We start from the raw sequence: 24022 nt of genomic DNA, 5'->3' as shown, positions 1-24022 counted from the left end.
TCCTTCTCAGTAAGGTCTGCCAATTCAAGATAGTTGGGAGGCAGTTTCTGTCCTTGTAAGCCTGTGCCATTTTATCTGTGTCCACATATAGAGGTCTGACTTAATTTTAACTAGACAAGTAAAACGGAGTTAATCAATATATGAACTTGCTTAGCATTTGCTGATAGATTAGTATGTTGGACCCGAGACATGCACATGATACCAAATGAAATATGTCTTGTTTGAGAGCGCAAAATACTTGTCCTAATCTAATCTGCATGCTAATTATATATCAAGTATAGATTGTAGTAGAAGCACATGCTTTCAGATCCTGGTAAACAACATTTAAGTTATAAGCACTTGGCACAATTAACTGTGAGTATGCCTTGAGCTTTCATGTAACTGCACTTCTGAATGTCAGTACAGTTATGTGATGGGCCCTTTTGGGTGTGATTAAAGCACAGAGCAGTTTTGTTTTAGCTTCAGACCATATGTTTGTAAGACACCAAACTAAAAAAAAAAAACCCAAACGTGGAGGATGTTCAATGAGTCAAGGGTAGATCAAGCATTGTGGCTGTGTGTGAATGTGTTTGTAGGCTCTATTTTCTATCCGTATGGCTGTAGGCTGGTTTTGCATTGCCCTCTAGTGAATTTGTTGGGTGATCTCTGAAATCAACTAACGTTTTTTTGCATGATAATATTGAGCAGTTTGTGAATTTAATGAGTTTTTCTACAAAAACTATTGGCGCATTAGATTGTGACTTCTACTACTATTAATAAAACTGGTTTGAGTATCTTCCTCCACCTCTGAACTGCACATGCTAACTTAAGTCTCTGCATTTATAGCTTGTGTTTTTAAGGACCGTAGAACAATTATCTTGCTAAAGGAAGAAGATTTAAAATACAAGGCCTTGCATTCATGTTTTCATTTCTTTTTATTTGCAGTTCGCTTATATAATAATTCGTTCTCAAAAATTGAATTTATATCTTTTACAACTATGCAATTTGCGCTTAATAAAGTATTTTTTAATTGGTAAATGGTGTATGACATCTTATTTGAAAGAAATACAATAAATTAATTTTGCATTCCAGCAAAAAGCTATCCAAAACTTGTGTTGAAAGAAAATCTGAATGTTAAAACTGTCAACCACTTGAATCCTCTGATCGTCTACTGCATTGTATTGAGAAGGCGCTTATCCAGATTATGACTGTCTTCACCATAATCTCCATACTATGGAGGATGTTACTGATGTTAAGAAAAGTGATAGTATTTTCAAAGGAGCTTTTTATTTTACAGTCATTATGGGTATAAATTCCTTTGTTGCATTCTGAAGTTAACATAAAAGTCTCTCAGAAATATATGTAGCTAATGCTTAAAAAAAAAAAGTAGCTGATGCTTAGAAAGTAGCTAATGCTACCTCTTTAAACTTTCAAAAGAAACTTAAACCACATTGAAAACTTTATCTCTTTGATTACTCTTGTAACACCTAAGGGTTGCATCTGAAGGGTGTCCAATTAGATTTAATAAGTTACTCCACCATCAGACTAGCATGATTTTTAATGTGTTCTGTTCCCCTGTGCTATTTCAGCTTTAAGATTATCATAGTCCCGCATTCAGAAATAACTTGGGTTTTTTTACTTCTGTGTATTCACTACAGATTTCCAGCTGTTAAAAGCAATATGATTTTGTTTTGTGGTTTAGGATGGTTACCATAGAGTAGTAAATATTGTGCCCAAGAAACCACCACTGCTCGAAAGACCTGGAGATGGGAATTACAGTCGGTATGATGATTACAGTCACACTGAGTACAGAGACTATGAAGAGGGTCGCAGTTTTGCCCATGACCGAAGAAGTGGCCCTCCACACCGAGGTGTACATAAGGTGATTCTTCTTGCATGTTTATGATGTTTATCTTCTCATTAATGCTTGAATACCGAACTGTTAAAGTATTATTTCGAACAGAACTTTGCTGCTACTGCTGTTCTCATAAACTGAAATAGAATGAATAGAAAAAAACCCCTAGGTTTTGATACTTGCTCCTTTTTTTTGTAGTTAGTGTACTTCTAAGCCTCTTGTGATTATACAGGAATACCTGTTTGCTGCTTCTTATAGTTACTAGCTACCCTCTTGACTTAGGAAAGGGCCCTTGTCCAGCTCTGTAGAATGCTCAGAGTCTGAACTGAGAAAACAAAACCAGCCAGAAGGTTTCTGTATGAATAGAGGGATTGCAAAATCTGTTTAACAAGTCATTGCACATGTAACTTGTTGAATGTTGTCTGCCTATCCTTCTAATTCATACAGTTGTTCACTATTTAAATTTTGTCATGATGTTGAATGCATATTTTTTTCCCAGTAGCTACACTTAAGTACAAAATTTATGGTCCTTCTGAAAGGTCTTTACTGCTGCCTCTTCCGACCCAGCTGTTTAAAGTTCTGTAATTTCAAGCTAGTGATGACAATTTGCATTTCAGTGAGAAAAATTTTTGTTAAGTCAGGGCTCATGCATATATTTTTGGAAAATTTTGTAGTTTTTGTATTTTGTACAGCATTTCAAAGTTGCTCTCTTCAGTATTAATAGAAGAAGAAAATAAGAGAAATGGGGTAGAGTGAATAAATTGAGAGAAATTTTGCTGTGAATGATTAGTGCTTTATTTTAGCTTCTTAAATGCTTAGGTTTTGCAGTAAATAAGTACGATTTGGCAACTAACTGCACCTCACATCTGATGTGGGAGATACATGTCACACAGTTGTTTTGCATGTATGTTTTGCAGGATGAATCGGGATACAGATGGCCAAGGGATGATCATTCTATAAGTCGGCAGCCTGAATACAGGTATTTTAGAAGAATTTATAGTAGTGCCATGCATAGGCTGGGACTATTTATGGCATTTTTCTTTGTTATCAAAAAAGTTTATAGAGCAGAACAATGAAATGACAGGGATGTGGGAAAGGACATCTGTTGAAGTAAAAGGCAATAGTGGAAAAGTGGTTTCTAGTTGTATTGTTTGAAATACAAATTAAATAAATAATACAACATGAAAATCTCTATTTTAGTATTTGTTTATCAAGGATAGGAGGCATAATGATAGCAGCTTTAGAGTGTTAGCCTGAGACTGTAAGTAATTTAGTGCATCTCCCTGTTAAGACACACTTCTTACATGATTTAACAGAATTTTTTTGTCTGATATTTGCTTCTGTGACTGCAGTACTTCGGGGCTACAGTGGAAAGATACCTGTGCCATTTTAAAGGCTGCTAGGTTGGATAATGGGATTATGAAGTTCACCATAGCCTTTGTTCTGATCTCCTTGTTTTCTCAGCTGGACTGAGGAGTTGGTATTTCCATCATACACTATATTAATTTCTGTGAGCACTTAGTCTGTACCTCAGGTTCCCATCCATGAAACGTAAGGAAGGGTATTAAACAGCAGGGCTGTAACATACATATGCCTGCAATGATGTTTGATACGGGATTATTTGATATGATAAATAAAGTGCACAGGATAATGTTACACTCAAAATTTATGGACAAGAATGAAACTCACCTTAAATATTCAGACAAGAATTAATAGTTAGTATAACTGAAATACTAACAGTCTAACCTAAAAATGCCATCTCATGGCTGTACTTTTATATGCCACATCCTGTGCTTCTACTTCTCAAGGTGTCTGCTGTCATTCAAGGCCTGTGTTTCTGTATACTGCATCATGGTGTTAGTCATAAATACCTCATTCTGCATAGAGTAACTCCTTGTTACTGCTGTCTATATAGAACTGTGGTTTCACCATACAAAGATCAACAAAAGTAGACAAAAATTAGCTATAGACACCTCTGGTCTGTTAGAAAAATTGTTGTTAATCCTACACCAAGTTAAAATAAAGCTTTCAGGCAGGTCAAGAAGAGCTCAGAGCAAGCCTGACAAGGTCGCTCAAAGCCACAGTCTTGAGGCCTTGCAAACCCAATATAAAGCTGTTAGTAGCCATAGCAATACAGTGCTACAGGGCTACACAGTTGCAGTAGATATCTATGCCTTGAATGTGATGATTTAGACATAGCATAACTAAGTTATTACATAACTTTAACATAAAAATCCTTCATATACCATAAGGATTTGTGTCCACTAGACTTCTCTCAAAATTGCATTCTTGGGGCTAGAAGTGACAGTAAGGGGTTCTGGAAAGTAGTAAGTGTTTTATAGAAACTTGTGTAAAAGTTCTTGCATCTTTTCTTTCAACTCCAAAGGAATAAGAGTTGTTTAAAGCTGAAAAAAGACAGAAGATTTGAGTTAGTGCCAGGTAGTTTATTTTACACAGAACAAGAGTGGCACCCAGTGGTCAAAAAGATTGTCTTCAATGCATCCTGATTTCTTCCATTCAAACTGTGAGGATAAAATGTAAACTTGTTTTGTTGAAGGCTTTAAAAATGTGTGTTGTGTGGTAGGTGATAGTCCCATATGAGTATTATATATTTCAGAATATGTAACTGTTACACAACTGTGGTAACACTAGGGAAGAACTTCATAAAGATATTCAGTTCAGTTGAGGGTGTGGGAATGTATTTGCAATTGAATGAAGCCCTATTGCTTTATTATATAAATATGTGTTAGCATGTCAGAAGTCTGATTATACAGAAGAGCACAGGAATAGTAAATAACCTTGGATATAAAATCCTATGATAAGGGTGCTAAATACTTGTAACATTACATGCTTGGTAATAAACTTAATGATGATTTTTTGCATGTTGCTCACTATTGAGCTATGTGGTGAATCTCAACAGAGGAAATCAAAGTATATAGTATATGTTGTCTCCTGTGGTGAAAACATTAATTACTTTCCATTTCAAAGACATTTGCTCAATAAGACATGAAATGAAAATATTATTATATGCAAAAATGCTTTCTCCTTGGATATGATGAAAATTAATTGGGGTAAGTTCTTCTGGAGCACATATAATTTTTTTTTTCTTTGAGATAGTAGAAGAAGATTGAAGATTGCTTTAACCTTGAAGTACTTTTCAAAAAAATTGCATGAAACATGGCTAGTACAAAGCTAGATGTGTGAAGATAAAGGCACTCAGGAGGCTTGTGAAGTTAGTGGGTTTTTGTAGTCACTGTACTCGGTGACTATACATTCTAAAAAGAAAAGCTCTTTTATTGACATAAATAATCCGTTTTCCTCAGTATTTTTAAAAACTCATTCAGCAGCTAAAAATGTGCTATAAGATGTTGTCAATATTATGTTTATCATTTCCTCTTAAGCATTAATCATTCACATCTTCCTCCTTAAGTTTTTGGCAACTTAACCATTAAAAAGTTGTTTCTGGTCTCTTTCTAATGTTTGTTCCCCCTATCTTTCTTTGGATTGCTGAAAAATGTTACTAGAGGTTCTCCCAAAGTAAAAGCTGCTGTTTATCTGGAATATTAAAAATCATTAAAATGATGCAGAATTTGGGAGGGTGAAAGTTTCCTATGTTGAAGAAACTGTTTGCTAGGTTTTTTTTGAGTTTTTTTTTGTTGTTGTTTCTTTTGTGGATTTTTTATTTTTAAGTTTCTTGCCTTTGCCTTAAAAATAGGAAGTGCATGCTTGCTTAGCACTTGCGTAGCTGTGGCTTGATCTGTGATGTTACACTCGGCTTAGCAAACAAGAAAAAAAGGCAGCTTTCTTCTTATGGAGTTATGCTTCAGTTTCCAAGCAGCTATTATTTGCCAGTAGTCTGCCTTTGAGCAGAGAGAGCATTACTGATCCTTCTGCTCTTTCCTGGACCACTCAGTTACTGAGACTTATTAGCCTTGTTTTAGACTATGCTTAGTGAACAGATCTTATCCTGACCATGACTTCTTTATGGTAATACCATTTTTTATATGTAAAAAATTAAGTAATTCAGAGGATGTACTGGGCATAGATTTCAAAATGAGTTACCAGCCCTTTTTCTCCTGTTCTGACCTAAGGGATTTCAGAACTCCAGGAACTGATGTCAACTGTGTAACCTTGTGGTCATGGCTTGGTCCGAAGTGTCTCTTGGTTCCAGCCTTGGAATGTATAAAGAATCGTACATACATCAAAGCAGAATCTTTTAGTTTTTAGAACAGAGAATTTTTTGCACACATGATGGTAATTTTAATGTCTTGGTCACTGATGCTATGAGAATTGTGAAACTTGGGAACTGAGAAGAGTAGAGATCAAATAACACGACTTCTACATTGTACATTTATCTTTTACTGATGTTTATCACTTCTGGGGCTGTGTTACTACTTGTCTTTAGTGATATATCAAAATCATTTATTCAGAGCACTCATTTTATGCATGTCAGACTTTTTGAGAAATTGCAGAGAGCTATGCTGTTACATGTTGAACTGAAATTTTACATTACTTTTCTGTGGGCCCTCATAGCAATGGATTTTGCATACAAGTTCATTTTTGTAGTCAGATGAACTTTTCAATGTGAAATGCTTTAGCAGATTGTTAGCTGCTGTTCACTTTAGTCATACCAAATTTTAATCCTTTTGAGTGCACAGAGCATTACTTCATTCTTTTTTTTTTTTTTTTTTTCTGGCAAGACTGAGTTCGGAAGATGTGAAATATGCAAAACTTGGCAACTTAAGATGGGTAGGACTCATCTTCAAAGAGAAATTACAAAATGACGCACTTGTAAATCCCAGCTATACATGCATTAAATTTGATCCTTAAAATTATCTGAGGTCCGGATTTTTGTAAAATAAGGATTACCATATTTGTAGATGAAGTACTCTGCATCAATAATAATGTTGGTTCATATAATATAGACTCGTGAGAAGTGGCTCACATAGGACATTTTGAGTATCTTCTCTCAAGCTGTAGATATGAATACATTTTCATTTGTTAATGAAGGAAACTTGCTGCTACTACATGTATTCTTTTGTTTATTGGCTGTGGGGATTTTTTTTCCATGTCCTGTGTGAAATTAGGAAGTAATCTTAGTCTAGTCTTTAATACTAATGCATTTAGTATATAAAACTTATATCTGTTTTTATATTATAGTATAATATAAAATATTAGTATATTGTATTATATCTGCATATATAAAACAGATCTACTTATCTGTGGAGTGCACTGGAAATATTTTGTAGTAAATAAAAATATTAAGAAGGTAATTTTGGTGCTAGAAATGAAATTAAAATGACCAAACATTGAAACTTAATTTTAAACAATTAGCATCTGTGAACAACTAAGTTCTGTATTTTGTTTTGGGAATCTTTTAACTCAATGATACCTTACCTTTCTTCTGAAAATTTTATGTGACTTTCTGAACATTAAACTTAGTTACCTCTTTAGAGTGGTAAAGCATAATATACTCCAATTTTTGTAGATTCATAAACCTTCACGGGGAGATTGTGTTTACTGAAGGTCATGGAGAAAATTGGTAGCAAAGTTGAGGATAAGAGCCCAGCAGTTGTGGCTTTCTGATCTCTGTTCCATTTGGTGATTCACCCCTTGCAGGTGCGGTACCCGAGGACAGGATGTTCTAGAGGAATGGTCTGAAGATTGTACATTAAGAAGAAAATAATTATTTGGCAAGAATGGTTATTTTAAACTGAAACCATTGATGAGAGAGTGTCCAGATAGAAGTTAAGGGTCACTGACTCTTCTCTCAATAAAGCAGTATTTAATATTGAGAGTTCAGATGTGTCATAGGCCAAGGCAAGTTATCTTTACATTATCAGTGTTCAATCACCTTTAAATTACAGGGGGTGGCTTGTTTCTCCCCTCCCCCATATGTAAGCTTTAATGAATGAAACAGTGAACCTATTTAAATATTTTATACTCATTTAAAACAGTGTATTATATTGTGGGAGGTCTTTACACCTTGGATTTAAACTTTCTTGTAATGTAAACTGATCTTTGTCTTGCTTATTAGAAGAGAAACTTAGCCAAAGGGATTTATGGGATGGTGCTAAAATGTACATAAGTCTGCTGTTCTGTTGCAATATTTGGCAGGTCTTAAGGGACACCATACAAGAACCTCATTCTTCGTTAAAAAACATGTGTGGAGGGAAATAAATATGGCCGTTGCCCAAAGAAAGCTCTTGTTTTTCACAGAGATTGATAAGTAGAGTTCTGATCATATTCATTAACACATACCTTTTTCTTTTAATAAATAAATAAAATCTCTGCCAGAACATTGAACCTCTTAAGTATTCACACAAACTACTAAAGCAACTTGTTTATTCATATACAAAGTTACAGTTTCCTTATAATAGGTCATTGTGGTAGATTCGTTATACCTGTCTACAACTCCAGGCAAGGACTTGTCTGTGAAATCTTTAGTTCAGAAGACCCATTGTATTAGGTTGCTAGCTAAATTAGCTTACCTTGGCTTATGATATTTTGGGGGGTTGGAGGGGGGAGTTAGACTTTTTTTGAAGAAGATAATAGGTAATAGATAACTCAAAAGGTTCTGGTTTACACATAACATGTAATGACTTCGTATTACACCGTGTCTTATGCAGCAGTGTTAGTGATTCAGTAGTTGTAACATTTTCTTTGAGGGCTGTTTTCTGCTCCACTGCCTCTTTAGCTCTTGTGCTTGGCACAACTAATTTGTGTGTGAAATTAGATTTATGGTTTATGATTTGATTTTTTTGTTACTTGGCCAAAATTATATAGGTCTAATTGTATTCCTAATGCTTTGGATTCCTTCGGACCAGAGATTTTAAGAACTTGAATCTTCTCATGCAGATAACACTTAACATTTTAAAACTGCCTGGTACTGAAAGCTATGTATAGTTAGTATGTATGTAACAGTTTGGGACTGTCTGCTACTGTAGGCTAATACAGCTGAAAGTGAAAAGCTTAAATTCAGACAAGTCTGATTTTGTTGCTGTGACAAATCTCTTTTCTCTATTTAACTAACCCAGAGATTTGAAACTATATATGTGAATGCTGGCTGTTTTCTTACTAAGAATATTAGGTCAGACTGAGTTTCTGATGTTACTTATTTTGATGGGACCTGCATTGTTTATATCTAGAATTATACTAGAAATGTTGTTTGAAGCAAGGCTACTGTCACTCCACTTTCAAAATATTTGTCGCTTGAGAGAATGGGGAGAAAAGGAGAGACTGGTGGACAGGGATTCAACTGTAGAATTTTTTTTCCTTACTCTACAGTGTAAAAATATGGGGAGTTTGTAAAAATTCCTCTTATTTTTAACTGGATTTTTTTCATGTGTCAGCTAACTGTGGGGTTATTCTGCAAGGTGAATGTTGCTTTCACTGGCAGCTAGTTGCAGCTATTGAGTGATTGCTTTTAATTTTTTAAATATTTTTATTTGCATAGCTGTTGACCATGATTGTTATGGAAGGCCTATTTTCTTCTGTTTCTTTGCAGAATTTCTCATTCCAGTTCTAAAAGACATGTTTGCTTTCAAAAATTTCCTACTGATAATTTTGTTCCTTTTAGGGAATGTTTCAGAATTCTGATTTAATTACTTATGCAATTTCCATCTCAGCTTGAGGAGAAGGAATTTAAAGTCATAATATATGCTGTATTGATCATATTTTTTCTTTTTCTCTTAACCATTTCTCCTGATGAGCTTCTGAGGTCAGTGCCAGTATTTCTGCTGTTCAGCCAGGACCTGGGAACTCCCACAGAAGTCCGAGCTGTGATTTTTTTGTTTGTTTGTTTGTTTGTTGGTTTTTTGTTTTTTTTTTTCCCTCCTAACTGGTGTAGGACTCCTTTGACTGTTGGTAACAAAGGGGTCCTGCTATTCTGTTTCATTTTGCAATGATGTCTTGGAAGATTTGTTTTTCTAATCAAAACATTTCAAAGTTTCTCATATATGGAAGTTGTCAAATTAGAAGAACTTTCCACTACCTTTTTTTTTTTCCTGCTCAGCTTGTAAATACACAGCCTCATGCACTAGAGCTTACCCTTTATATGAAACATAGAATGGTTCTAAATCTTGTTTTTTACCTCTGCTGAGAGCCATAAGAGAAAACTGGGTAAGATTGTTTTTGAAAAGTGTAATTACAAATAGGTAATTTCAGTCTCATGCTGTGTGTATGGTATTTCTTATACTATGGTCCTTTTGAAATGTTTCAGTTACATTTAAATATGGTCTTTATGTTGTGACTCAAAAGGATTGACAAAGTATTCTTTGGACTAAAGTCAGGTTGTTATAATCTTCTCAACATACTGATATACTTAAAAACACAGCCTGAATTATTCATAGAATCATAGTATAATTTGGGTTGAAAGGGACCTGAAAGATGATCTAGTTCCAACCCCCCTGCCATGGGCAGGGACACCTTCCACTAGACCAGGTTGCTCAAAGCCCCATCCAACCTGGCCTTGAACACTGCCAGGGAGGGGACATCCACAGCTTCTCTGGGCAACCTGCCCCAGTGTCTCAACACCTTCACATGAAAGAATTTCTTCCTTCTATCTAATCTAAATCTACCCTCTTTCAGTTTAAAACCATTACCCCTCGTCCTGTCACTACACTCCCTGATAAAGAGTCCTTCTCCATCTTTCCTGTAGCCCCCTTTAAGTACTGGATGGCCACTGTAAGATTTCCCTGGAGTCTTCTCTTTAGGCTGAACAACCCCAACTCTCTCAGCCTGTCCTCACAGAGGAGCTGCTCCAGCCCCCTGATCACCTCCACCGAACCCACTCAAGCAGGTCCATGTCCTTCTTATGTTGGGGGTCCCAGAGCTGGACACAGTACTCCAGGTGGGGTCTCACAAGAGTGAAGTAGAGGGGAGAATCACCTCCCTCAACGTGCTGGCCATACCTCTCTTGATGCAGCCCCAGAATATGGTTGGTTTTCTGGGCTGTGAGCACACTGCTGGCTCATAGTCAGTTTTCCATCCGCTACTACCCCAAAGTCCTTCTTCACAGGCCTACTCTCAATCCACTCATTGCCCAGCCTGTATTTGTGCAATTATTGTTGAATAAAGAACAGCCAGGTAGTAAATTGACTTGTAAATATTTATTTGACTATTACAGTAAACACCAAATTTGGCAACAGAAAACCTAGAAGTTTTCATCATGGTGGTTCTCAACTGCTATGATGTGTTTATTTAACTTGCTTTTGATACAAATCTATATTATGTTTTAAGGATCTATGGCTTCTTGTGTGTACTTTCCCACTGCAGCTTCTGTAAGGCTGTAAGTTGTCATATGAAATTGGTGTCATCATTATATTTTTTTAACAGTGGTTATTGCATGAAAACTGTTTACTACAGCTGTTAGTATATTATATACATGTAAGGAAAAATTCAGTAGTGTGTGCAAACTCTGTTAAATCTGTAGTAACCTAATTTGTGGCTTGAAACTTAAGTCACATTTTGGGAAAATAGTCATTCTTATCAATTATATTTACATAATGCTAATAAACTGTAAGGAGCTCTTCTGTTTACAGTGTATGATAGGGCGACATGCCTAAAGATAAGATTATGTACCTCTACTAACTGTTCGCTTTAAAGAAGACTTAAAAAGCAAGCTCATCTGGTTTATAGCTAGCATTATAATCAGGTGGTAGATGGTATCAAACTAGCAAGCTAATGCTGTATTGGGAAATAATGAGGCAAAATCCCATGGATAGCACTTGATTATTCTGGAAAGCCTTCCTAACAAATATGTTGAAAAACAGTGAAGTACTGAGAGATAGTGGGGAGGGAAAGAGAAGGGAGCCTCCCTTTGAGTCCAGACAACTACTGTTAAGATGGGCATCTAATTAAATCATCTTAACAACCAGCCAATGAATTGGCTTATGTATGTTGTCATGGCTTTCTCAGGATAGGGAGTATTGTTACAGAGGACTTGTACATAATTTCCCTTGGGAAGATAAATTCTTCCTCTGTTAGGTTCCAGGGAGTTGTTTGTTATATTTTTGAGTATACTAAACATCTCAGGGAATTTAATTCCCATTGAGAGAGGGTGGGAATACTAGCATGAGCTTTGCTTAGATGTTGTTTCTTCACATGAATGCAAGTTGCTTCCCCACCACCCCCCCCTTAACTGACAAAATGACATGTGCTGTAAATTTCAGTTGAGGAGAGTTGTGTTGCTTAGATGTGTATGTCTATTTTTAGGGAAAAAGCATTACTTAATTGAGTTTTACTGATGCTAACTCAATTGAGTCTTACTGATGCTAACTTTACTCTAAAATTCTTCCAAGGGACCTATTTTAGATATAAATAAATAAAAGTCATAAACGCAGTAAGGAAACTGAGCTTTCTACAGCAGTTTAAACCTATCTAAGCTGGTGCCATTCTCTCCCTAGTAGTGTTTCAGGTGTTTGTACACTTCAGTGAACTGGTCCTGCATGCTAACCCACCACAACCGGTTAAAAAAATTATCTACCAGTTTGGTTGTCTGAGAGAAAATACAATGCCACTTGAGTCATGGAGTGGGACTAGGGATTCAAGGAGGGCTGAGAGGATTAGGATTGTAGCAGCACCACTTTAAATCAATATGATTTGTCATGGAGGTGCACTCTGAAGTTAACTGTTATTAAATCATTGAAATAACTGAAGGTATACAGTAGTTTCAAAAGGATTTTTAATAAGGAAATTACCCAAATAGCCTGGCTTGTTAAATATGTTCAAATAAGGCCATTCCCTAGGTATTAGAAATAGCACTAAAAAAAAAAAAAAAGACAAGAGATATTAATGTATATTGTAGTGATTGTAAACTGTAATCAGAGTGACATGAAAAAGCAAACTGGCAAAAAACAAAAAGCGCTACGTGGCTGGATGATTTATAAGAGGGAATGTCTGTCAGCTTTGGGCTGATTTTGAACGAACTACATACTTGATAGGAAGGAATGAGAACTGAAGAAAAAATACATTATATACAATAAAAGTTTTCTTCATATACATATAATTTATTATATCTTGAGAAATTCAAAAGCAGAGGTAGTTTGCTAACTTTTATTTAAAATTGCTATGCAGAGGTCTACCAGTATTACAAAACTTTGGTGGCGTAAGCACATGAAACTGATTAGACCTGATTGCTTCAAATTTCACTTTGAGAATAAAAATGCAGTGAGTTGTGGAGCATTTTTCTGATATAGAGAAACATAGACTGTTTTTCTGATTTATAGATCTCATTAAGGGATTTGGAAAGAGAAGAAAACTATATATAATAAGGGTATTGTGTATCAGTATTATTGACATAAGGTGTTACTGCTCCCAAACCTGTTCCATAACTTGCTTTTTCCTTTTGCAGCTTTTTATTAATAGCATTAGAAAGTCGACCACAAGAGTTGATCAAATCAGTATATACTACTACAGTGCATTATTTGTTGCTTTCTCTTAAGCATCAATGAACTAATGGCATTCTGTGGTGTACCAATGAAAAGCTTTAAAGAGTTCCTTTAGCAGATATTTCATAGTTTCAGTGTTCTTCTGTTTAAGAATTTTAAAGATAGCCTTTGGGAGAAAGAATAATAGCTTGCTAAACATAAAATTCACTTATGCCCCTAAAAATATGGTGTGGAAGTATTTCCTTTTTTTCAGGTGCTTAGTGTGTGTATTATTAGACAAATCTTTGCCTACACTGAATTGCTTGGCAAGCACTGACCTGAAGTAAATGAAAAAAAACAACCTCCCCAAGAAAACCCCCAATCAAAAAAACCCAACCTACCCCTCAACCCCCTAACCCCCCCCCCCAACTTTTATTTAGAAGTTTGGCAATATAAAGTTGCATGACTGCAAACAGCATGTATTTTTTTTCCACAGTCTTGTGTCATTTCCCACATTGATTTAAAAGATCTTTAAACAATAAAATTATTTTAAAATTTCTATAGAGCTCTTTAGTTGTGTTTCATAGTCCATTACTGTTTGCATCATCTACTGATGCTTGCTTTGGGTAGTACTTGGTAATTTTTTTCATCTCCCACTCCATCAACCCCACACTCTTTGCTACTACAGGGAAAATTTTTTAAGTTCTGTTCCCATGTGCTCGGTCTTAGTGTCTGAGGCAGAATGACAGTAAAGGTGCAAGCACCTGTTTAGGAAGGTCTGTCCCATTAGAACTTTCTCTAGTAGCAATAATGATGACCACTTTCTCTGGTCTGTTATGGTATCAGAAAAAAATGCTTCTGAAGATACCATATCTTGCTTTGTGTTTTCCTTCCAATTTTAAACTTGCATATTAAGGTACAATATTTGAATAATTTCCATTTTGAATTAAAAATGCTTAGGAGCTGATTCAGTTGCTACTGTATTGAGAAGTTTATTCCTCAACGTAATTATCTGAACTGCTTGACTGTTCTGGGATGGTTTGCTGCTCCAAAAGTAGAGAGTACACAGTCTGGCTCAACAGTAGTATCTGACAGTAAATATTTTATTAGTGAAATTCTGTGCTGCTGTTGTAGCTGTTAATAGAAATTGTAGCTTGGTCCATCACTTTAAGCAAATACGTACTTTGGAGCTTCAGACCTATGATTTGTTTTTTATAGTAGAGACATTGCAGGGACTTAATAAGCCCTCATTTTCAAAAAGAAGAGAAGCCAAGTTCATGTGCATTTGAATGCAGTTATTTTGTCCAGTTTGCTCTTGATTTGTCTAACATATTTTGTCTTTATTCTGCATACAGCTGTATAAAGCTGTTTGGTCTAAATTCTTTGGAACTTAAATCTGTGTTTTTCTGGACTGTCTTTATTTCTTTCTTGGTCCTCTGTCTTAATCTGTATGCTTGACCATAGTTTCTACCTGTCAGATAATAGAAAGAGAGTTTGAGTTTAAATATACTTCTGTTGTGTGGGCTTATCTTCCAGCAAGTTTGATAAAGTACATTATCAATGACGGTAGAAAAGAGGGTACTCTTTACTAAGGATAAAGAGGAGTGTAATCTGATTTCCAGTTTCAGTTGAAGTGCATAGTTTTACTATTCAGTTAGAGAACACAGCAGGCATTTCTCTCTAATGTTGCTATAATATTCAAGTTGTCTTATGTTTTATTCCCTGATCTGTCATAACATCCTGAGGTGGAGGGAGGATGAGTTTAGTGGCTTTTGTATTGAACGAGGTGGACAAGTGCCATCAGTATTGAGTTTTGGTGTTTGCATATGATGACTTCTGCCGTACCATGTGCAGCATAAACATCACAAAGCATTTATATATATTTTAGGGGTTTTTGTAGTACATTTTGTATGTCTAGTTATGCTTCTCTTCATGAGATTTAGTGCTGTTGCGCAGTGTCTGTTTCCTTTTGCCTTCATGTGAAAATCTGTTAATAAGATTACATTGACTAGACTTAATTATGTTAATTTCATTTAAAGCAAATCTAAATATCACTTACAAGTACTGCAGTTACTTGCTTAGTCATAAAATGTTGAAAACCAGTTGTCATAAGAAATCTGTCATCATTTCATATGTTCAAATGAAAGCCGATGGAACAGGATTCAATTACTTGCATCTACAATGGGGTAATTCACTGGATTGTTTTAGCTTGTGACAAATCAGCATAAAGATCTTTGAACAATAATGAGGGATTATAGTAGGTCTCTAAAGCAGAACTAAAGTAAATCGTTGGTTAGTTGCACAAACATGTACTGCATACTTAGGAAAGAAAGGGACTGAGTTGTGGGAGAGAGGATGGTAGCAACAGTCTTCCACCACCTACATTTACTTTGGAGATGTTAAAAGTAGAGGTGCTCTTGATTCTTCATGTTTGCTTTTTGAATGTTTAACACAGTAAATCTTTTGAGAAACTTAGAGATCAGAGGTGTGGTATATTTTATTAAATGTTTTCCACATCATCTGAATCACTTTGATAGCTCTATTAGTGCCTGCAGTGTCCTGACAAGGAAGGCAAGAGGATTTTTAATTTTGTTTCCCTCTTCCTTCTTCCCCCTCCCTGTTTATTATGAGACAGGAAAAGCATATTGGATTAAGAAGCATGGTTCAAATCTTTTCTCTCTTATCTTTTTGCACAGAAGTCTGGTGTCTTAGGAGATATGTATAATTTCCTCAATTTATTATAAAATTGTGTGAGTTACTTTTAGGCAAGGTTAGTAATCAAGCCCAAGCCTGTAAATGGAATGTCTAACCTCTTTGACAGTAACGATGACCTTTCTCAGATGGAAGGGGTCACATCAGTTTCTCTGTTGACTTTTTGTCTAGGTGATACACTGCACTCGCCTGAGGAAGAACCAACTGTTTCTGCTCCACAGCAATGTGCTGTTGAGTTGCCAGTCTCTTCAATGCGGTGTCAAAAGTATGAGATACGTCCGCAATGGCTGGACCACATTGTAGATTAATGTTTTAGTTGAAAAGATGGATGTCTGTATGTGGATGTTGAAGTCCAAGAGAACAGTAAGCATGAAATATTGTACACAGTAGCATGAAGTCAGTGAGGATGAACTAAGATTTCTTTTACAAACAAAACTTTTTCCTGTATTACGTGTGATGTGATTTCACATACCCAACTAAACTCAATTTCAGGCATTTCAATCTGGCAAGTGATGGAAATTTGCCTTTATGTACTCTTAAATTATAAAACCGACACACCAGTTCATGTTAGTCTTTGTTTCACCTAGCTTAATCTGTACCGCTCCCTTTTGTAAACTAGAAGGCTTCCTGTAGCCCTCTTTTTCCCACAGTGTTGCTGCTGAATGTTTTGCAGGGCAGAAAATGGTAGGTAGGGATAAGACCAGAAGTTCTCAGTGTGGTAATGGTAGCTTAAGAACAGTGGTGTCTCTGATCCTTTGGCAACTGAAAAGCTCCACTGTTGTATTCTCTTGGTCTCCTGCTATGCGGAAAGCCATACATTTGCATATTCTGTATTTGTATTTTTTCTCCAGGAAACTAGTACTGATGGTTAACTGGAATAACTCTCAGGTTTGTGCCTTTTATTCAGCTGCATTTGGTGGATGGTATATCAGGGTATGACTACTTATAACATTTTAGGAACTCATCCAAGATTATCAGCTTTAGTGAGAATTTAACGGTAAAGTTTCATGGAGGTTAAAAATGCTAATACTTCCTTGTTGCAATCCTGCTAAGAGAACTCTTGCTGTTGGGATTACATGTGAGATATGAATTCCAAGGCCGGGCTGGACGGGGCTTTGAGCAACCTGATGTAGTGGAAGGTGTCCCTGCCCATGGCAGGGCGTTGGCACTAGATGATCTTTAAGATCCCTTCCAACCCAAACCATTCTATGAATACAAAGTTTAGAGATAAGAGGGATCCTATACAAAGTGGATGAATCCTGCAGCTGTTATTAAGGGCAGTAGTTCTGTTTTAAAACTATGGCTGAGCACAAAATTTTGCATCTCTATTAAATATTCTCCCTGCTCAATAAACCTTTTCAGTATGTGTTGGAATCTGAAGCATGTGCTTAACTGCTTTGCTGAATTGGGGCCTTCATTACCTAATTGCAGGTGTATGTTAGCTTAAGTATTTAAGAAAAAAAAAAAGTAAAACAATGCTTATTTTGTTCAGTTTAGTTTGTTACATTAATAGAAAACATCAGAAATGCTGTGCTGTTGCTATGCTGTCAAAAACAGATTTAATATGTTAATGGCATGAGTGTGCAGTATGAGATAGGGTCCAGTTAAGGATTAACATGGAGCGATGAAAAGAAAATTTTAAAAATGAAAGTGAGATTCTACTTTCTGTGCATAATATTATTTTAGAATGAGGCTCTAAAATGTTTTCCTGTTTAAAAGTGTTTCAATGATATTTTGTAAATTCTGATGTGAATATTAGAAACATTTATTATATGTGTGTTATAGCTGGGCCTCTGTAAACATTTCCATAATAAACTTCTCTGTATACTAGGGCTTAATAACTTGCTCATAAAAATGTGCTTTGGGCATAGAAGTGGTGTACTGGTCTGCCAGAAAGCTTGTGCTTTAAAAATAAATAAGATTATTTAAAGAGTGAGATTTAGAAGGAAACTGAAGAAAAAGTGTGCTGTACCTAACTCATTCCTGGTAAATATTTGATCAATAAGTTCTTTAATAAATAAAAAACCTGCTACTTGACAAACTAGTTTAGTGTTGAGCTAATCTTTCTGGTATTCTTAAAGTCTGAATCTACTTTTAAGTCTATTACTACATGAAGTGTTCATACGTGTAATGTAGATAAAGCATTTGTTCCCTATTTTCAGCTACATCTCTTAGGTTTGAGAACTTGCCTGGCTTCTTTAGATTTTTTTTTTTTTCTTGCTAAATTTAAGCAGACAGAGGTTTGAGTGTTTCTTCATTAAACTTGCTTTCTCAGTCTTTGATAATTTCAGTTATTTCCTTCTGGAAAGTCTCCCGTTAATCCCATTAATCTGTACATTTTCTCAAGAGTAGTGTCCAAAGGTGGGTAACATTGCTCTTAGGCGTTTGAAGAAAGCAGGAGGATTATCCTTCTGTGTATTCTGGGGGTGATTCATTCTTTGATGTAAGTATCTATGCAATGGCTACTGTATAGAGGCTATTAAATAGAGTACTATTTAACAATTCCTTAACTGTTTCTTTTGCTGCCTTACTTGGGGAGGAGAAGATATTGCAATAAACGGAAGAGGGAAAGATGTTTAGAAAGGAAATGAATATTGATTTTTAGCACAGCTGCTAGATATAAATTTGTGTAAACGTTGTCTTGTATCAGTTTTGATATGCAGACCTTTAAATATGCTTTTCTGTAAGAGAAGATAACAGACCACAGGCCTTTTATAGGTAACAGTAAAATAGTTATTTTAACTGTAAAACCTGGCTTTGTTTCACTGGCGTTTTACTGAAAACCAGGCTGGCTGAGAGCTATTGATTCATACTTCAGTTTTGTATGAAAATTTTCAAAATAAAGATTGTTGTATTTTCCTGATGCTTTACTCCATCTGTAATTGGAGAAATAGGCTGAAGGATTGTCTGTATTTTTGCTGGCTCTGCAAATTGTTTCAGAATAACCTCTGTGTTGTTTATGTGTTGTTTATGGGATGTTTGCACTCTGAAGCAGAACCACTCATGCAGATGTGCTTTCCATGCAAAAAGTAAATCAGCACTTTATAAAACACATCAGTGTAATAGGGTTTGTATTACTGTGGTGCTTGCTACCTGTGTAGTCTTAGTAGTCCAAAGCATCTTTGGCACACTGAAGTCCTTTATTGCCAGTCAGACATGTGGGCCTGTAACATGCTATAGGAATTGTACACTAGAGGGCTTTTTCCTTTATCCACCAACATAAAATTAGCTTTAGCTACATTATGCTAAATGAGACCACCAGATCTTTGCTCATCTTTGTGAGACATTCCCTTATTTAAAATATAGGACTATGATGAGAAATGGGAGAGAAAAGCAGTGAAATAAGATACATTCTGGTTTATTATAAATGCTATGAAGTCTTTATTTTTACTTAGCAGTGCTGCAGAGGAGCTAGGAAGTACTTGCTTCTCTTGGCAATGTGTCTTCTGACCAAGGCAAATGTCACAAGTCTAGATTCAGTAGGTGTTTGCTTGCATGTTTGTTAGCTTTGAGATTCTTTCAGAAAAGTTCACCTTGATAGTGGGTTTTTTTACCTTTACATATATATGCATAATAATATAATTTGCAGGTAACAAGGACATATGGGGTATGGTCTGGATTAGCAATATATAAATTTAGTAGAAGGTTCTGGTGTTTACTAGATTACAGTTTCAGATCGCTTGGGTTTCATGTAATACCAAGTCTGTAGCAATCTACAGTAAAATTCAAAATTAATATTGTGTATTGCGAAAGGCAGACTTTTTAGTAGGTACAAAACTTCATTCAGGGTATGACCTTGGGTGGATACGTTAGCATGAGGATAGATATTCTGCAGTTTTCTTTTTGTCCTTGTTGGATATAAACTTAAATCCCTCAGTGTTATTTCCCATAGCAAAGTGTGTGAATTCAAATGAGAGACATAGTCCCTTGAAAATAAGAGTAAGAGAAAAATAGAGTTGAAAAAACAAGCCAAGTAGGGTGAGCAATATTTGTATATGTATTTTTAGCTATTGTAAAATAAGACTTCGAGGTGGAGTGTGGAGTGAATCTGAAGAATTAAAATGTGAGAGTCCCAATTTCTTGAATGTTTCTTTCTCTTATATTTTAGCTGTATTATCAAGAAATGGAAAGTAATTAGCTTCTAGTGATGAAGTAGTTGAATGAAATCTGAAAAAAAAACCCCATGTATTATTTTTCTACCTTCTGACTTGTTTTTCATTCATTGCCTAGTACTCTCACAATGCTGAAGATTCCAAGTATGTTCTCTCAGAGACAGTCAATCTGTTTGTATTTACCAGACACGGAATGTTGTCACTGTATTATCTAATGCTGTTCCACAAACATTGAAAGGATAACCAAGTAACTATTATTTCTCTGTTATCTTTAAAGGGACATCAGAGATGGCTTCAGAAGAAAAAGTTTCTATCCTTCTCATTATGTGAGAGAGCGATCCCCTCATAAGAGGGACTCTCCTTTCTTCAGGGAATCACCAGGGAGCCGAAGGGATTCTCCTCACAGCAGATCTGGCTCTAGTGTCAGCAGCAGGAGCTACTCTCCTGAAAGAAGCAAAGCCTATCCTTTCCACCAGTCCCAGCATAGCAGAAGTATGTCATCTTTACATAAAAGAAATATTTCTTCTCAGCAAGGTAATGCTGGATTAATGATGAGAACTGGTTAGTGAGCTAAAACTGTAACTCACTGTATAAGCATTTTCTTTTTACATGCTGTCTTTTACAATGAGAAAACTAGACGTTTTTTACCACTGATGTGTTGTTTGCTCTTTGGTTGTTTCACTGTACTCTCTGTTCCCTTATGTATTTCATGTGGGAGATTGTACGTGTTGTTTCAGTAGCAGCTCTAGATTGACTGTTTCAGCTGCACAGCTTTTTCTAGTATTGTATGTTATTTTCCTTTTAGCATCAACTGCTTCTGTTACTTCTTTATGTGCTTCATTGGATTCCTTTACAAGAAACTTTGCTGTCGTCTATAGCAGATGAAGATTTTCCTTCGTGCAGCCAGGGAAAAGAAGGATTAAAAAATAGGAGAAATTAAAGTACATACTGCTATTTGTTACATTTTCTGAAGATGTTCTTAGAACTGTATTATTAGGGTTTTGAAGCTGGTTGTTTTTCAGCAATTTTACCTCGTCAGGTTCTCTCAAATCTTGCTTTCCTCAAAGAAATGTAAAACATATCTCAGTTAAGTCTATACTGTGTATGTTCTGCCTTTTAAAATCTTGGCTGTTAATCTTCCCCAGGAATCTAATGAATCATTTGTTTTGAAAATATTTAATGTTATCAAATTTAAATAATTTGAGGGGGAAAAAGGCAAAATTGCTTTTTTTTTTTTAAATATACTACAATCTTAGCCACTGCTGTTTGTATGGCTTATGTAAATTAATCCAATTTGATTTCCCTTTCTGCAAATGCTTTATAGTGACCTATACAAATCTACTGTTGATTTTGGCAGCTTTTTAAAAATTAATTAGATTTTTTCATTTTCACTGATAGGCATATTGTGCATTTCCAGAGTGGCACACTAGACCATCATGTAGCACTTCTTGCCAAAAAAGACTTTCTGGAGTTTAGTTAACATTGTTTAAATATTGAGGAATCATTTCACAACTTGTAGAATACAAATTATCTTTCTAGCTCATTACTGCAATTCTTTTAATATTGTGTAGCAATACTCAACATGATTCCTCTAAGTATAGGAGAGGAAGAGAAAAATATGATATTCAACTAAATTTTAGAAGTTTTATAGATGTGCAGATCATAATTACGAGGTACGGGAAAAAGTTGTTATGATAAACTGTATAAAATTTTGGAATGTTTCAGGGTTTTCCTAAAATTTTGAGGTGACTTCTATCCCATTTATAGTATATTGGCAGAATTACTCAAACACTTGTGGAGGTAGTGAAGTAGAAGCAGACATCTTCACAAACCAGAAGAGAAGCTGGTCAGGAGAGGAGTTTATATTTAGGTCTGTGGCTTTGGGGGATTTTTTTTCCAATTGCATGGTTAAACACCTCTCCCCATTATCTTCAAATCAGTTTTAAGAAATGGCTTGTACACTGGATTATTTATTTATAACTTCTGGTTTGCTAGAAAATAGCACTAGTAAACTGTTCTTCTAGATGATTGAATTAAAATGGCCTATTTGCAAGGTATAAATGACTTTAATACTTTTATAATCGTGTTTGAATATTATTTAATATAATTTGTCTTAGGTAAGCTCATATATTACATATTTAAAAGGAACATAAAGTGGAACATATATATGTCAGCAGTACATTTTAGTCTGTACTTAAATGGATTTACAACATGCAGAGTATATACTATGTCATGCAGAACTTACAATACAGCGTCTTTTTTTAATATCATAATACTGTTTAAAATCATTCTGTCTGAATCAGTTTGGCCTGATGACTTTCACCTGGAGTACTGTGTCCAGCTCTGGGGCCCCCAACATAAGACAGACATGCACCTGCTCAAGTGGGTCCAGAGGAGGGTCATGAAGATGATTAGGGGGCAGGAGCACCTCCCTCATGAGGACAGGCTGAGAGAGTTGGGGTTGTTCAGCCTGAAGAAGAGAAGGCTCCAGGGAGACATTACAGCGGCCGGCCGGCCAGTACTTAAAAGGGGCTACAGGCAAGATGTGGAGGGACTCTATCAGCGAGTGTAGTGATAGGACGAGGGGTAACAGTTTTAAACTGAAAGAGGGTAGATTTAGATTAGATGTAAGGAAGAAATTTTTTAATGTGATGTTGATGAGACACTGGGGCAGGTTGCCCAGAGAAACTGTGGTTGCCCCCTCCCTGGCAGTGTTCAAGGCCAGGTTGGACGGGGCTTTGAGCAACCTGGTCTAGTGGAAGGTGTCCCTGCCCATGGCAGGGGGGTTGGAACTAGATGATCTTTAAGGTCCCTTCCAACCCAAACCCTTCTATGAGTCTGTGATCCCATGCTCCTCCAGTACTTCATAAATTAGGATCAGTAGAGGATTTGAACAAAGAAACTGGGGAGTCATAAAGAAACTTGGTAAAGGGAGGGAAAAGGCTAGAGGGAAAGGACAGGCATTCAGGTGTGGTGGGAGAGCATGGAGAGACAGGATGGTATTCCTACGCCAGACCAGCTGATAAGGTGTCTGTAGAGGGGTATGCTGAGGAGAGGCAAGAAAGCAAGTAGTTATTGGAAAATGCCATGTTTGATTGTACAGGTTGAGCTTGTGGGTTCAAAATAGACACATGTATTCAGAAAAAAATGGCCTAATAATGTGTCCAAATTAGATGGTGGTTTCTCTCTCTGCTTAACTTCAAATAAATTACTGTCACTTGTATCAGCTTTTTTCATCTATTCAAGTGCAGACATATAATCCACTCAACTGAGATAATCTTTAAAGAATCTAGTGTGATGTACTGGGTCTGAAGGAGGTATGTAGGAGTTACAGGAGTTATAGGAGTCTGTAAATTTAAAAGGAGGTGGCTCATCCATGGGGCTGAAAAGTATGTATCACAGGAACAAAACTTCTGTGTCACTTGATGGTGTCCGGGGAGACCTTCTGTGCTTTGGGGAGTGTGAGAGCTTAAAGACATGATTACTTTTATCTTCATGTTTTTGTCGTATACTTTGTATTTATAGGAACTTATAATTTTTCAGAGTTTTTCTTTTTGCTATTTGTTTTAATTGTTAAAGAGCTTTTTTAGTTAAAGGCAATTCACAGTTCATCTTTTGTTTTACATATACTAGAAATTCTGAAATAAGACTGCTTGCTATGTTTTTAAGCATACTCTCCATTTAGCATCATTTTCAAATCGAGGGTTAAAGTGCAGTTTGGAACATTTGTTTTCCCCAGAGTAACTTCCCCAACTATGTTCAGTAGCATTTTTGACAGACCCATCAGTAGCTCTGAAGATTTTTGCATGGATTAGCAAGCCTTCAAGGTCATAGCCCTAACTCACTTGCCTCTAACAAAGTGCAGAGATGAGCAGGTCTTTATTCTTTGCTTTGTATTAAGTCTGCACTATACATATGGTATGAAAACCTAGGGAGAGTCGAAGACCAACTTTTCAAATACTTCTTAAACATGTCCTGTTGTTAAAAGCATGCAT

At 36.0% G+C, this 24022-nt stretch overlaps 1 protein-coding gene across 3 annotated transcripts in view; it reads left to right on the top strand.

Moving 5' to 3' along the window:
- Window positions 1–24022, top strand: part of PPHLN1 (periphilin 1) — a 71308-nt gene that overhangs the window by 8146 nt on the left and 39140 nt on the right. Inside the window, exons 5-7 of one of the 3 annotated variants that reach the window (XM_026841121.1) lie at window positions 1682–1852; window positions 2752–2813; window positions 20305–20561. In XM_026841121.1, coding sequence (XP_026696922.1) covers window positions 1682–1852; window positions 2752–2813; window positions 20305–20561 — 490 coding nt within the window. Of the gene's footprint in view, window positions 1–1681; window positions 1862–2751; window positions 2814–20304; window positions 20562–24022 lie in introns of all 3 variants that reach the window. The other 2 variants (XM_026841120.1, XM_026841119.1) reach the window with 2 other exon arrangements.

This window comes from Athene cunicularia, assembly GCF_003259725.1.
Source record: "Athene cunicularia isolate RWA chromosome 1 unlocalized genomic scaffold, athCun1 chr1_part2, whole genome shotgun sequence".
Lineage (NCBI taxonomy): Eukaryota > Metazoa > Chordata > Aves > Strigiformes > Strigidae > Athene > Athene cunicularia.
Note: the sequence above shows the minus strand (reverse complement) of the source record. Positions and strands in the feature narration are given on the sequence as shown.